The 16,167-nt window shown below is 39.0% G+C and overlaps 1 protein-coding gene across 1 annotated transcript in view; it reads right to left on the reverse strand.

Moving 5' to 3' along the window:
• The window catches only part of tnfrsf21 (tumor necrosis factor receptor superfamily, member 21), a 62,522-nt gene that overhangs the window by 33,730 nt on the left and 12,625 nt on the right, over window positions 1-16,167 (reverse strand). Inside the window, exons 2-3 of the mRNA XM_022206710.2 lie at window positions 14,232-14,913; window positions 6,877-7,452 (exon numbers count right to left, since the gene is read on the reverse strand). Coding sequence (XP_022062402.2) covers window positions 6,877-7,452; window positions 14,232-14,913 — 1,258 coding nt within the window. The remainder of the gene's footprint in view (window positions 1-6,876; window positions 7,453-14,231; window positions 14,914-16,167) is intronic.

Here is a 16,167-nt window from a genome sequence, read left to right on the forward strand (position 1 = left end):
CACATGGGCGCAAGATTACTCATCCAATCAGGAGAACACACACATGCACACTCTAATGTAAAAAGGCTCATTTGAAAATCAGTCTTTAATGGCTTGTAGCTCCAAAACATTCAGCACTGGTTGCCACACATAAATGGATTTAAATTCGTAACGTTTCCAAATTGATTTGCCCGTCGTGGTAGCCTGAAGGACCGAATACTAAGTTACTGTTGATGTTGACACCAATCTACACTAAGAGGTACTCTATGTGTCCTGTTTCTGCCAAAATACAACATTGGTTTCTCTTAGGAAGACCGATTTCTTTCTCAAATCATGCCGTTTTAGTTGCTTAAGCTTAACTAAACTTTATGAATGTAAGAAAAATCGTGTGTGCATATGAAATAAAGGACAATTTGCTGATTTTGTCTAGTTCAAAAGCAAGTAGATCTTTCAGTTGTGAAGCATAGGACTGCAAAGTAATGCTGTGACACAATCCGAATGATTTTCTGTTTACCGTAATCTGGACCCACTTCAGTTGCACCAAAACAGCATTACAGCAGTGTTAACTGTTTTTGTGGGGGTTACACTCGAGTACGTACTTCTGAGCAGCCCTGGGAAACTGTTAAGTGGAACTCAACACTGATAAAATAGACTTGCGGAGACCAACAAGCGCTATTTGTCTGCCCTCTTGACGTCCTTGTCGAGTTGGAGTCTTCTCCAATCAAACGTTATCAACAATATAAAACTGGTCATATCAACCAACATAATAAAGCTCCATTGTTCTATTCCCCATGTTCTCATAGAATTTGGGATATGTTTTTTGGACCTCCTCAGAGTCTACGTATGTCATAGTCAAAGTTGTCGAATTCTACACTATAATGGAAACAGAAAGAGCATAAGGGCAGATTATGCAGGCATTCCTGTGAAGATGTCCACCACTTTGTGCCTTCCTCAGATTTATGCAATGGAATTCAGGCATGTCTTTTTAATCACTCCATAAATTTAACACGACAAACTTCCACCCCCCAAAAAATCAACTGAATAATCATACATCCAACAGACACAAAGCATTATTGGTACTTAATTGTGAGTGTCCTTTCAGCTCTGCTTTGGTCTCTCCACCAGTGAATGCCTTTGTTAATAAATGCTTCACTTATTCACAAAATTTTGTCAATGAACTTTAACCAAAACAGTGAAATTGAGGCCCTTTCATACCAAAACAATGAGCTGAATGATGCTAAAATGCTGCAAAGTGTGATGAAAACTCTGGGTTGGATCACTGCAAGACTACATTGACAATACATGTAGTCTGCCCGTATTGTTATAAATACGTATATTAATTCAAGCAGCTTTAATCCTCTGCAGGTTCTGGATGTTTTTTGCTTCTATCACTTGCTATGAGCTCATTTTTCTGAAGCACAAAGTTCTAAAAGAACTCAAACTATTGTTGTGAAACATGATACGGTTATTATACCATAAATCATAAGAAAGAAAAAAGGTGTTACTAATAATAGAAGACTAAAGGCAATACTACATACTAGATAGATGTTTTACTTCTTACATTTTCAGTTCATGTCCATACTTGTCTCCTCTTTCCTCTGTATAACAAAACTGCCTGCAGTTCAGCCCAGTTTAACCAAAAAGTCCCTGAATTTTTGTCACGATATCATCGCAAGTGAGTCATTATTGTCTTCACTGTTATACTGATGAGAGCAGAATTTTCTGTGTATTACAGAATTAGTGTAAATCAGGGATTTCCGATATTGGCTTTTTGCCGATAACCGAAAGCAATTTCAATGAAATGTTACAATTTTAAGCTTCTTACTCTGCCAAGGAATGCAACAGAGTTATATGACAACAGGTGTTGGTTTGTCTGTCTGTTAGCAACATTACTCAAAAATGGATTAATGGATATATATGCAATTTTCAGGGAAGGTCAGAAACGACACAAGAACCAGTTCATTAGATTTTGGCAATGATGTGGCTTATAGTCAGGATCCACAATTTCTGTATCATTGATAATGGCACAGAGTCACTGTAAGTATGACTACAAGTGAACATGACATCAGCTGCCTGCTGAAAATCACATGATTGCAATCCTACTGCAAATTGACTGTTTCAGACTTATCGGTACTTATACATTAGAAATGATGCAAGGAACAATTGATAAAATTGTGGAAGTGTTTCCGAGTCCCATCAATTATCACCGCCCAGTACATATTTAGGTCATGCGATTCGGTATCTGTCTGTGCTCAGCGCAAGGTCATTTTATTTATTTATAAGATCTATATTAAATGACCACATTCTATGTTGCCGTGATTTCTGATCATCAATAACTAATAAACAAATGCAACATTTCTAAAAAATAAATGCTGCATTTCTGACAATGACACATGGGGGAATGAGCAGCCTTGGCGGAGTACTGTGCTCTCTGAGTGCTTTTCTAGTTTTTGATGAAGTGTTCCAACAAAGCAGCACATCAAGGATTCATAGTTCCAAAAGTTGAAAATCGAATGATTATTTCGTTTTTTACAGTTTCTTTGCTTGACTGTTGGATTGTCTGTTAAAAAAAGTTGCACAACAACCCAAATCCACCACCTGAAACCTTGTTTACGACAGTATTAGATGATCCAATGCACCATTTAAGCCTCAAAATTGCAGGATTATTTGTGCTGAAGACAAATGTCTTAGGGCAAATGTGGTAAGAAACGGGAATGTGAGCTTACTGTGTCAAGCTAAGCTTTTTAAAACATCGTTGTGATTCATTTCTTTTTAATTTTCAGCATTGCTTCAGTTGAAACAAATCAGTTTTTTAGCGCTATAAAATCTGGACTATGGCCCTGGAAAGCCCCATTCAGCCCCGATGTGAAAGAGTAGCAGTTTTCAATTTCAATCTGTTTTTTCAGTTTCTAAATCTAACAAACTGTGTAATTTTGCAGATTGTTTTTACAAATGACATGACCAGCGAGTTTGGAGTTCAGAGGGTTAAGGAAAGTTCTTTTGATTAAATGTACTTAATTAACTATCATTTATCATTTATCATCTCTGACGTCATAGAAGTTGCATAAAACTCTACTTGCATCTCTTAATCAGGCATCTTAAGTCTCCGGGCTCTCATTGGCTGCTAGGTAACAGCAGGGAAAGCCCGGAGTTGTTAGGCAACAATAGTACACTTCCTGTGTAAAACTTACAGAAACTCCTGCACAACCTCACTCTCCTTCTTCCTTTTCGTCTCTCCATATAGCTCTGTGTCGCCCTGTAAGAGACCCGATTGACCCACTAATGTGCTTTGCCAACCAAACAACAACCCTGATGCAGTTGAAACCAGATTATTCCAGTTCTCTGTGTTCAGTCTCTGAGGGAACAGAAAGAGGGTGTCGGGTGGCTCAGCTTCATCACAGACAGACACACAAACACACTCTTATATGACTACTTTTGTGGGGACTTTCATTGACAAAACGCATTCTCCAACCCCTTGCTAACTGCAGCATTTTCCCCTAACAAAACATAAACCTTATTCTAATTTCAGTTTTAAAATCAAGTCTTAATAAATAGTGTGAAAAGTGAAGATGGTCAACATGTTGTTTGTACAAGTACACATGCACTCACACTGACAGTTTTGAGTGTCTCAGGCAGGAGGAGTCCCATGAGTTTGGGTCTCTATCTCATTGCCAGAATGAAATTGAGAGCTCATCTGTGGGGGAAAATGTTCTCTACCTGTTGATAACCACAGTTTCAACAGAGAGGAGTAAAGAGAAGTTATGTGCATGGTTGATTAAACACTGACAGCATCAGTGATAGGTGACAGGAAAAGAAAAAGAAAAGAATTTAAATGAACTACAGCCATGACCATAAGTTTGGACATAGCATGACTTACTATGTCTGTTTTGATGTCTATTACAGAACATAACTAATATTTTTTGACAGCACCAGTTTAATTAGTCAACAAATCAACAAGGGATATAATATTATCAATGAATTCCAACAATTGGAACAACTTTGTTCCCAAAACATAATATTAGAAGAAAATAACAAAAAAAATGCAGTACTTTCACAACCGAATTTGGTAAGAATAACAAAATGACACCAAACTCTTTTGATGTTTTTTTTTTTAAATATTAAACTTAATATAGTTCTCAGGAGTTGTGTACTGTATTGTAAGTGACAATTTTGTGGTATTTTCTAAGATTCACAAGCGTCATGGTACTTGTGTCCAAACTTATGGCCATGGCTGTAAATGTATAAGAATCCATCCACATGAGAGGTCCTGCAACATCTGTCCAAAAAATAATCTGGAAACTCTGCTAGACACGTAAGAATTGGTGCAAGTACATTTTTGACATTTAAAGCATCTTTAGAGTGTTCTTCTACAACAATCATGAGGATATGTGTCTGTAGTCATCCACTCATTCTCCAGTCCCTGTCTCGGGACAACTATATTGTGAACTACGTAGGAAGACCCTCTGCAAAACTAACATTTTCAGTCACAACTCGAGTCTCAGCATTATTAATTACGTCACTGCTATCACTTAATTAAAACATATCGAATTGATGGTAGTGAACCGTCTTTTGTGATAAATGCATATTGTAAAAAGCATATTTTCCTAAATCAAAACACAAAAATAACCGTTTTCCTTTGTTTGCACTGTGACGCATTGCTCATCTTCCATTAAATATATTTTTTACAAGTGATTACTGAAAATTTTAACATTTTCATACTATAACTTCTGGATCTGTCTAATGCCTGTTGTCATTTCGACAAGTTCTCTATATAGAAAAGATATAGTCCATGGAAAATAACACTATGAAATATATAGCAAATCTGTGGAAATGATACCAATCCTTAATTGGCTCTGTCGTACAGCTGTCATTCTTCTTCGACGCAGTGCATGATGGTAGATATTGCTTGGTTAGTGAACATACACTACACTACACTACTTTTCACGGTGCATTGTGGGATGCTTTGAGTGGACTATATAGGGTGTAATAATTGTAACTTAACATTTGGACAGCACTGCAAAATGGCAAACAGTGACTAGTTTTGGACACAGTCAAGGTTTTTTTTTATCAGCTGGTAAATGGAATCTCTCCCTGCTGATGCATGGTGAATAAAGGACTATATAGAGGAGACCCAAGCAAGACAATTGATGACACCAACTGATGTATAGACATGGTGTGCACAAGAAGGAAAAACTGAGGAAAGACATCAAGCAATCAGGCAAGCATTACGAATTGTATGCCTGATCAAACAATTTTAGCAAAAGTAGTCTGGATCTGCACTAAAACGTAGAGGGTTCTTCCAGTGCCAAAAACTTGGTAGTTTTTGTACAGTCCTGCTGACACACAGACACTAACTCATCACAAACCTTGGCGGAGGAGAAGGAAAGCAACCTTGAGATGGAGGTGTAAATAAAGATGAAAAACGCTCAAGCAACAAAGGCAGACAAGTTTACAAGGTAAATGAGGAAGGATACAAGAAATTGAATCAGTCGTGAATGGAGACGAAAGGGTTGACAGAAAACATTGTGGGTGTTGGAAGTGGATAGAGACAGCCGGGTGGTACTATTAACAGGGTCATGTCCTTGCTTGCAGTCGGTGTGCCACCATGTGCTCTGGGGCAGAATTGATTGGATCAGACACCAACAGCAGTTCGATCAACAGATGGTTCTACATGCATAGCTCAGGAACAGAACTAATGCATGTCACGACATCTGCCTAGGACATTCAGTGTGAGGCAGAGTCACTGACCTGCCATGTTAGCTGCAGATGTACAGCAAATGGAGAAACTAGTCCTGAGATTACAAAAGGCTATTTTCTGACTGCATGTAAGCTTTAGTGGAGCTTTGTAAGCAGTTCAATAATGTGAAAGAAAGATGTTTTTAGGGGTGTGTGGCCTGCTTATCCAATATTTAAAGGTGTCGATGTGTCAGAAACACAGCATTCATAGACATAAAGTGGGTTGGTACAGATGCGTGTTCATTGAAAACCAGACAATCCCAGTAAGACTTCCAACTCTTTCTTCTCAATGTCTGTGGGTCAATTTGTGTGCATATTTAGCCTTAAAGTCATTTTGCCATGTCATTTCGCTTCACTTGGCTTGACATCACATCCATTTTAGCATGGTGGGAGATATTTTGTTTAATTTTGAGCTGTTAGTTATTTATGAAGTATAAATGCAGCTATTTGGTTAGCAAGCTAAATGACATATCCATTATTTATCCTGCTTGCTACACTTGATTGACATTGTTTTCTAACCAGAGAAATGGCTACTACTGACCACAACACCATAAACACCATAAATACCATAAATAACTTCGATACCATAAATAACTTAGATATCATGTGAGTAGAAAGCATGATTCTCTAACTGTAAATGTGAACATTTTTTGACATTTTAACACTTTAAGGGTTAAAAAGTACCATTGGTTTCAATCCTTGTTTCAGTTTTGAGCACCTTGTTTAAATAAACTTTTTCAATCATATTTGTTTGGGTTGTCAAAAGTGAATATACTTCTGTAGTAGATGTGTCTAGCATAATGATGTCAAGACAGTGAAAACAACCTTAAAATTTAAAGGCGATAAATTAACAAAAACACCTGAATGCACGAATACAGGTACTTAACAGGAACTTAACCCAACAGTGGTTTCATTAGGATGGTATGTGAATTGCATTGCTTTTCCACTCACCACCTTTCAAACCAACCAAACACCTATTGGAGATTTTAGAACCACACATGAAAACCAAACTGTCATCAGCACCAAACTCAGAGTAAAACTGAGCGATTGAACAGAACCTCGCTAAGTCACTTACATCCATCCTTCAGTTGTTATGTGTCACCCACCTCCAAATCAGAGGAGACCTTCAAGATACTGAAATCAAAGATTCGGCAGGCTTACCTTGTCCATTGGAGTAGTAGATCCACTTCTCTCTGACTTGCGTGGGTGGCGCAGATGGTTTTTTCTGAATTGCCTTCTCCATGATGCTGCTGGGATCCTGCATTGGGCCCTTCTTCAATACCCGGGAACTTCGCTTCACGCTACACACCACGATCACCACCAGCACCAGTAAGAGCAGCAGGACGATCATCCAGGGCAGGTGCTCGTTGATGTCAAAGTGATTGTGGGTGCTCGGCCTTGGAGACCCCCTGCGACTGGGTCTATAGTAGCTGGAGATGCCTCCTCCACTCCCCTGCCCAGCCACCTTGCTGATACCTGTTCCAACCCTGACCACCTCTGCACCTTCCAGACCCTCCATTGCCCGTTTGTTGGGCCCTGGCATAGGGTCAGAATTGGGCTGACCCCGCTGTTGCTCATGCTCCATCGGTTGTTTGGGAGCTTGGCGCAGTGGAGTCCTTGGAGGATCACTATTAGGTGTTGGAGTACCCGGATGACTGAGGAGTAGCCCCTCTGCTCTGTGGGCTTCTTCATCCAGGGCTTGCTTCAGCTGAATGGCTGCTGACTCTCTGTGGGTACCTGTGATGAGAAACAGAGCAAGAGATGGGGACAAAGATAGAGCAAGAAGAAGAGGAGAGATGAGAGAGCATAAAAAAGCAAAGAGACAAGGTAGAATAGGTGTAAGAGATGAGAAACAACAGGGAGCAGAGAGAGAGAGAATTAAATTCATTCACTTGGTAGATTTGCTTAACCCAAACAATGAAAACAGAAGGCATCACTGGAGGAAATCCTAACACTTTAATCCATGCAAGCAATCTGGCACTCAGACAGAGGATGGAGTAACCGCCCTATTCTGCTCTCCCTTATCGCTGCTGCTCTCCTCCATTCTTGAGTGAGAAGTGTACTCATAACTGAAGTCAATCCAGTATTGTGGGTTTAAAGGCGGTAGCACTGTTGATAATTAAAAGATGAGAGCAATCTTTACACAAAAACATTACACAAGTAACTATCTTGGATTCCAACTGCATGTATTTAGTTTTTGAAGAATTGTGACTGAGATATTTAATGACACATTTTAAGTTGTTTGGCAAAGGGATATATAGGTACATTTCAAGTCACAGCAGATTTCACCTTTTGAATCTTCAAGTATCCTTTGAAATGTTTTCTAAGATAAGACACAAAGACAGCATGCCAGGTGGTGTTGGGTAATCCTGAAAGACAACGCTGATACAGTAGAGAGGGATTCTGAAAACTGAACCTTTTAGTTGGTTTGTTTGATGAGGACCAGTCAGGAAAAGGATTTGGACTGACTGCACTAAATGTTCAAACATGTGAGTACCCTTCTGTAGAGTAGCTTTAGTCACTTAAACTAGAGAGGATCTGCTCAAAAAAGAAATGTGCTACCACCACCAAAAGATTCAGATATTTTGGTTCCAGGCACGTGAATGCTGCATCAGTCAAGAGGCATATAAGAAGTTTAGTCAGTTAAGACCTCTAACGTTGTATATGTAGTGCACCACAGAGATAAAACGATAGGTGCAATCACTCAGAAAAAGCTAGTCAATCATAGTGTCCACATTTCCTGCATACGGTTGGAGAGACGAAGGAATAACTCTGCTGAGTAATGAAATACTGATATTTTTCAAGTGAGTTTGATAGACATTAACAAACCCTCTGTGACATCACCCTGAGAAGGGTTTTTGAAATTTAACGTGGTGACTCTGACTTTATGTCTTAATTATGCATAACTTCAAGCTTTAATACAATCCAAATAGGTGAACTATATTGTAATTTCTCCCCTGTACAGTTGTCCTGAACATGCAAAATTAGCTATGGAGTCCAAAATTGTTCTTTGTTGCAGGCTGAAAAAATGTATATTCCTTCTGTAAAGTTGGACATTATATCGTGGGGTTCAATGAGGATTGACTCACTTTTGGAGCCACCCTCAAGTGGTAATTTGAGAAACTGCAGTTTTGAGTTTTGTTTATTTAGCCTCAAGGTTGCAGCTGTATCTGAGCTACTGTGTAAATGGCCAGATCCCTCAGCTCAGACAACTGAATTAGAGCCTCACCAAACAGCAAAGCCTATGGGATGCTTTTATACAAAAAGTGAGGAGTACTTACCACAGTGACCAGAGAAGGCACAAACCATGAACTAGTGACATTAACAAGTCTGATCCATGGCAGCTCAAACTCGTAATTTACAGGACTTAAGGATTCTGCTGCTAATATCTTGGCGCCTGCAGAACACGTTTAGAGTCAATGCCTCAGCAGTTTAGTTCAGATGGGAATGGTCATAATGTTTGACTCATTGGTTAAGTTGATTGAGCTCTACTTGAAGATAAATAAAAATTGGGTTTGTAGATGCATGGATGTGCATACCCAACACATCAATGCCCCTCAAAGCAAACAGTAAACTGAAAATCAATACATTTCCAAGACTCTGACATGAGTGCCTCAAAGGCATTATGGAGGATGGTTTTTTTTTTTGTTTAATTTGTCTGATTCACATAAAATGAATATACTGACCTTTAGTGGACTTGTATGTATGGTTTCTAAAAAATTTAAAAAAAATAAAAATAACTGTGGACATGGCAGGACCTGAAAAACATCAGCCAATCAATGTGCTCGGGCCGAGGCGTTTGGTTTGCTCCCTTTCCTGTCAATCAAAAAATCTTCCGGCTCAGGCCTAGTTACGTAGATTACGTACGCCTTGGACTTACGTGTTTTGTGTATGTGTTGCTTTGGTATAGCTTCGTAGTTAGCTGGCGACTTGTTTTGCTCATCTTTTTTACATAATGGCAGATAAAGATCCAGGGGGACCCAGCCGTAAAAGACAACTTCACGAGTCCTACGCAAGTTTCTGGAGGGGGGCGTTTCTTCGTAAATGTTAAGAGGGGGGAGGTTAGAGGGGGGTGAGGGAGAGGTTGTATGTGCGCATGCGCATGCTACGTTCAAAGTCGTTGGAAATTAAATCTCCTCCTACTGGAATGAATTGGACTGAATAAAAAGACAGGAGTGACTTCAGTATATTTGCATCACTCAACAAGTTAATCATCTGTGAAAACGTGGCATATTTATTTCCTCAAGTGCCAACATACTATTAATCTCCCTCTCCTCCACTTGCTATACTCAGGCCCAGCTGTGCACCACTTCGTAAATTTTGCAGCAGATCTAATCAGGCATCAATTGGAGGAACAGTCTTTAAAAAACAGAAAGGTAATTGGTCCAGTGCTCAAACAAACAAGCAAATCTCTGTCTACGAGAAATGACAATTAGGATTATGTGCATGGTGATGGTGTTTTTCCAACAAGGGAACAAACTAATCAATATTAGTGCGTCATTTGCCCTCTATTGATTATCAGTGTGACCGCTAACAGCTCCCTTTGCGCCTGTGTGCTGCTGCTAATGGGATTGGTGTTACATAATCATGAATGGGCTACTAAATGTTTTTAGAATTGTCACTTGGATGGTCTAAATCCCTCTCATCCTCTTATCAGCAGACAGGTACACAGGTGCAAGTTTAATCCCCAAATTAATGCTGATATTTTTGGCTGATGTCAAGAACTATTTAACATATGCAGTCAACGTTTTAGAGGGTACACAAGATTTTCAGGTATTGTAACGCATCCCTTGGCAGCTGCAGCAAAAGTCCTTACTACGAGGAACGATGACTGTGAATATTTGAGTTTACATACAACTAAAGATTTATACGATGAAGTGGTCTTGATAAATGTCTTTATCTTGATAGCAAATGCAGAATAAATAAAAAATGAGAGGGACACAAAATACATGAATCCCCCCAAAACATCAACCTTCTAATTTGTTGGCTCTTTGTTGATATGAATACAATTACAGCATGATATGAAAGGTTGATGCATACTAATCAGCCCATAAATGCATGTACTGTTTTTTCTCACACAACAATACACTTTAAATGTTAAAAACAAAGTTTCCTTAAGGTGTAGTAAAATATTGGACTTTTTTGAAACTGCAAAATTGTGAGTCTGTTTTATTAGCCTTGTTACCAGCAAGGCCTTAGAAATGTCCATCAGTTGGTCCTTCATACTGAAATATCTATTGGAGGATTGCCATGATGTTTGGTAGAGAGAGTTATGGACCTTGAAGGATGATCTCTACAGATTTTAAAACTGCCTTTCTGATCTCTTCTGTACTAATTAGCAAATATGCAAACTCACACACTTCTCTTAAATCGAAAACATGATGAAGATTACCAACATTATATATAAAGCACCGCTGACAGCATGGTTGTTAACAATGGCCTGATAGATACATCCATTGACAGATACCATCGTCTGATCACGAATATATCAATATATATTGTCTGACATGAAGACTTTTGTTTCTTTACAAAACATTCAATGCATAAAATGATGCTTGGGGTCATTTAGAAAATTTTACATCACATAGTTTGTCCAGCAGAGTGGTTTTAACTACATTGCACTCTCTGCCGCACATGCAGAAGAGAATATGCATGGTATGGAGCCAAGTGGTGTCTTCACGGTAAGTTTGTGAAATACTTTGCTAGAAAGTTAATATACATTAACTTTCTAACTCTGTTATAACTCTGACATATTGTATGAATATCTACGAAAAATACCTATAGAAAATAACAATAATATATTGATATTACATTTTTTTTGCTCCCTAAATATCAATAACAGCTCTAAAAACCCAGTATCGGTCAAGCATGGTGAAGCGTTTTTCATTGGGCATTTATTGTAAAGCCTGAAACTCCGCAACTACTAATAGTGTTTTCTAATTAACTTGTTGCAATTTTCTTAGTAGCGCTGAATACGGCACAAAGTTATAATGCTAAATATATAACTTATGTTTGAAAAAAACAAAGAAATATATATATTCTAAGAGTTGAAAGATTTCTTGGTAATTATTAAAAGGAAATTAAAATACAGAAATAGTTTTTTTTTGTCTTTTATCAAGATAGATAGAACACAATTTAAAGCGAATCCCATTCCACCATGATGAATGGGTAATTACCACCCAGTCCAGCTCTGGTCATTTATTACCAGAAAAAGGTATCTGCTTTTCCTACATGTAGTTTTTGTGTATTCAAACATTCAAAGCAAACTGTCGACCAGACGTTCATGGTTGCTAGGAGGTTTGTGATGTAACTTCAACGTCTTTGTGCATGTTGAATTACATAAAGTCAAAATAGGTGCAGGTCGACTTTTATCACCACTGTTATCATCGTACTGAGGCACTTTGGTACATGCACATACAACTCATTCTCTGCTTTTTTTGCCTTCCTTCCTTCTTCTTACAGTGCAGACTGGGTAAAATTAACTGGCTGAGAGGCCATGCCAACCCAAACAGCAGTGACAGTATTATAGGTGTGGGAGGGGGTTCCCTGTGGGGAGGAGTTGTACAAAGGCTACAGACTGTTGATTCTGAGAAATGATCAGCAGACTGACTGACACAGACACAGACGAGGGAAGAAGAGACAAAAGGGAAACGGAGGGAAGAAAGGATTTTTCACATCCTCTCGTGAAAAAGGATGGTGAAGGAGGAAGACAGAAATGCCCTATAACTCCTCCTGTCCACAAATAGTAGCATTCCTGAGATAGGGAGCAGCCACCAGTTTGTTTCCCTGTCAACAGATGTTCTTCTCTTTGAGGATTCCCACAGGGGAAAAAAATGCTGCTACAAGAACCAGAAATAACAGACAGTAGAGGTGGAAACCGCATTAATATTATGTTACCAGAAAACCAAAAAAGTCTCATTTCAAAGCAAAAGACTCATTCCACCTCATTTTACCAAATTTTAAATTAAGTTCACACCTAAGCATCTCATATTTGTCAGATTTTTTTGTACGGTGCCACTTCTCCTCAAATTATTTGAAGCACTATGAGATGCAAAACCATGACTTTGCTTTTGGTGTGGTTTCACCTATCATACGTGGTAATTGATTGTCCTAATACAAGCAAAAAAAAAAAAAATCATTTCAATAATTTTTTCTCAGACAATTTGTGTCTGACTGGCACCATACTCCATAATCACTGTTTTTAAAGCTCCTATTGGTGCCAAAACAGGGGAGATGAAATATCTTATGGTTTTATTGTAGGATTTCTGGATATATGTTTTGATATACGTGTTTAAATTGTTTGTAAGGGTTTTCTCCACCAATTATAACCGTAAGATTATAATAATGTTTCTCCACCAATATTAATGTAGGGATAATGTTTGCTCAAATGGGGTTAAGAGTTTCATACAGAATTATTATATAGTCTACCTGATATTCGACCAGCGAAGCATTTAGATTAGACAAATATAATAATTAGCCTATGAAACACTTCTTGTTGTGCTGTCAAGAAGAGCTTCAGGAATCATAAGGGGATTATGGTAGGTGGAATATTGGAGTAGACAGAAACTTTTGTATCATTGGTTCTACCATCAAAGACTTTGTGTAAATATGAACGAACCTACAACATTTCAGGACTGCGACCACATTATTCCTCAAGATATGACACTTCAAACATTGCTCCACTAATTTACACAAAAAAAACAATGCAAAAATCGGCATGACCCCACACTCTTTAACAATTTTTTAACTCAAATCTAATATTACCTATAATCCTATATATGGTTAACTCACATAATATGTACCACTTTTGAAAAAGATATCAGTCAAATTGAAGATGGTCGGGCATTGGGGATTCAGTGAATTGAGGAAGAATGACCCAAAGGTTCTTTGCTGTAGAGAACGTAAGACAAATCAGATTGAGTGTTTTTTATTGTCTCTTTTTGAAGGACATAAATTTGAAGGACATGGGGTAAATTGATGATTAATATCAAGATGAATGAGGTCACTATTGGGGCAACCCAAGAACAATAGTTTATATCACATATGCATAATTGCCTTCAAGTTGTGCCTCCTATTACCCTGTTCTCTTTCTCCACATTTTCTTTCTGTCTCTAATAGGACTGTGTAACTATAGAAGCGTATTGCCATCAAAGAACAGATCAGTTTATGTTACAAGGTGAAAAGTTTACTGATAAAACGAGATGTCTTCGTGCTATAAGAAGACATTTTCATACTGTTATGACATATAAACTCCTCACATGAAAACAACAGATGATAATGTGATAAGTCATGTATTATTGGAACGCTAATCAGAAGATTAATAGGAAAAATATATTGTAACAGCAAACTTTTCAATGTTATAACGTGATCCATTTTTCTCTTGTTGTGACAGAAATACACTGCTATAGTCTTTGCCAAAGCTATTATGAAAAGCTACATGAAATCTATATCAATTAAAATATACTACACACAACTATACAGACAACAACACAGAGAAACGGGACCCCCACTCTCACCTTTCTGAGCGTGTCCAGTCAGTGGTGCTGGAGAAGTTGAGGAATACCAGGGTTCCTCTGTAGGTACAGCCAGTTTAGGGGTTGTGTAGACCGATGCTGTAGAAGAGGGTCCACAGACATTATCAGTCTCTCTAGTCCCTGCTGTGAGCAGCACCAGCCCCTGAGCTTGGCAGTCCGTGTGATTTCGGCACTTCAATGCACTCGACTCCACGTCTGAAAAAGTCCCCCTGGTGCACGGCTTGCAGAGTACATCCTCCATTTCGCTGCCACGCTTTTTCACTCTGGTCCCTGGAGGGCACAGCGAGTGGGGTTTACACTCGGCACCATTATCCCCCGACAGGAAGCTGTTGGGTGGACACGTGCAGACTCGGTCCTGCGTGGCCATGCAGGCACTTTTCTCAAGGAAGCCTGCGGGACATGGAGCCCGACAGCGATGGCACTGCTCTACCCCATTCTCCCGCCGTGTGAAGGTGCCCTGGGGACAGGGGCTGCACTCCCTTACAGCTGTTGGAGAGCAGTGGACGGAGACGTAGGTTCCTGCCGGACACTTGTCGCAGACCAGCTGGGTGCCCGAGTCTCGGTCAGTGTGCTGATAATGGCGGGAAGAGAGGATGGGCTGGTCGTCTGGGCTGGTGGTGGTCAAAACCCGGGCTGAGATGTCCGCCACCACTGTACATAAGAACTGAGAGGAGGATATAAGACAGTCTTTAGTACAAACACCAAAACTATTAATAGTTCTTAAAAATATTGTAGTGAGGATGTGAATGCAACAAGTCTGGCCACCAAGAGCGGGAGACTGCCCCATTCTTACACAAAGTCTGAAACAAAAACAGCATACTGACTACTGACGAGTGATTATCGGCCTAGCTAAATATAGAGGCTGATATTTGGTACTTTTACATTATTGGTCTCGTTTGTTATGTGATTGGCTATTACATGTCAAAACAGTGAATTTGTTAACACAGAGACAGAAAGCACATTTGGAAGTGGTGCAGCTGGAAAGTACTTTGCTGACTGTACAATCACTAAGAGGTTTGCCGTGCTGCTTAGCCAAAACTAACGCTGTCTGTAACACTATAACATCTTTCTGAAGTCGGAATAGTGCTAATACTCTGTTGCAACTGACAGCAGACACACAATCAGCAAAAAATTAACAGAAAGCATGGCTATCGCCTGATATCGGCTTGTCTTAAAGGAGCTATTTCCACAGTGGCTCAGGCTACGCTAACAGCTAGTGGCAAAGTTAGTAGGCAGCCACAAATGACCGTAAAACAGTGACTGGGGTGATTTCTAACCTTTTCACAAACAAAAATGTCGATTGCGCTTGAATGAACGAAACTCAAAAAAAAAAACTTTTTAAAAAATGTAATTGTTAATTTTATTGTGCTATTGATTTTTCTTTAATGCAGTCTAAAAGCTCTTTGGGAGGCACCAAGAATACCCTGAACATATGCAAGGAGTAAGAGAAAAAAAATGTGTTACTTATAAAATACAGTTTGATTTTTACATAAATTGAAGCAAACTGCTTTTTGCGAAGACTTATGTATGTATGTATGGATGGATGGATGGACAATCGATCTTCATCTCAACTCAACTGAGACTACTGTTCATTGTGTTGCATTTTTAATGTTTGCTTTGTTGACTAAGTCATTAATTTGGGTCCACAAAGCATGAAATCATCCATTTTAAATCTCAGTGAGTAAGCTCTTACACATTCAGGCAAATCTGACACCAGTTTCAGTTTAGTCACTGCATAATAATTTGGTCAGAAACCTTCCTGGACAGGCAGGAAGACATGACTGTGTGTCCTGTTACACTACACGATTATAGAACATTTCAATTTTCAATACACCTCATGCTGTCATGTAATCTCCCAGTGTATGATGTCGCTTTGGTAAGTTCTGATTTTGAAAAAAACCTAATTTAGGGTCCCATT

This window comes from Acanthochromis polyacanthus, chromosome 16, assembly GCF_021347895.1.
Source record: "Acanthochromis polyacanthus isolate Apoly-LR-REF ecotype Palm Island chromosome 16, KAUST_Apoly_ChrSc, whole genome shotgun sequence".
Taxonomy (NCBI): domain Eukaryota; kingdom Metazoa; phylum Chordata; class Actinopteri; family Pomacentridae; genus Acanthochromis; species Acanthochromis polyacanthus.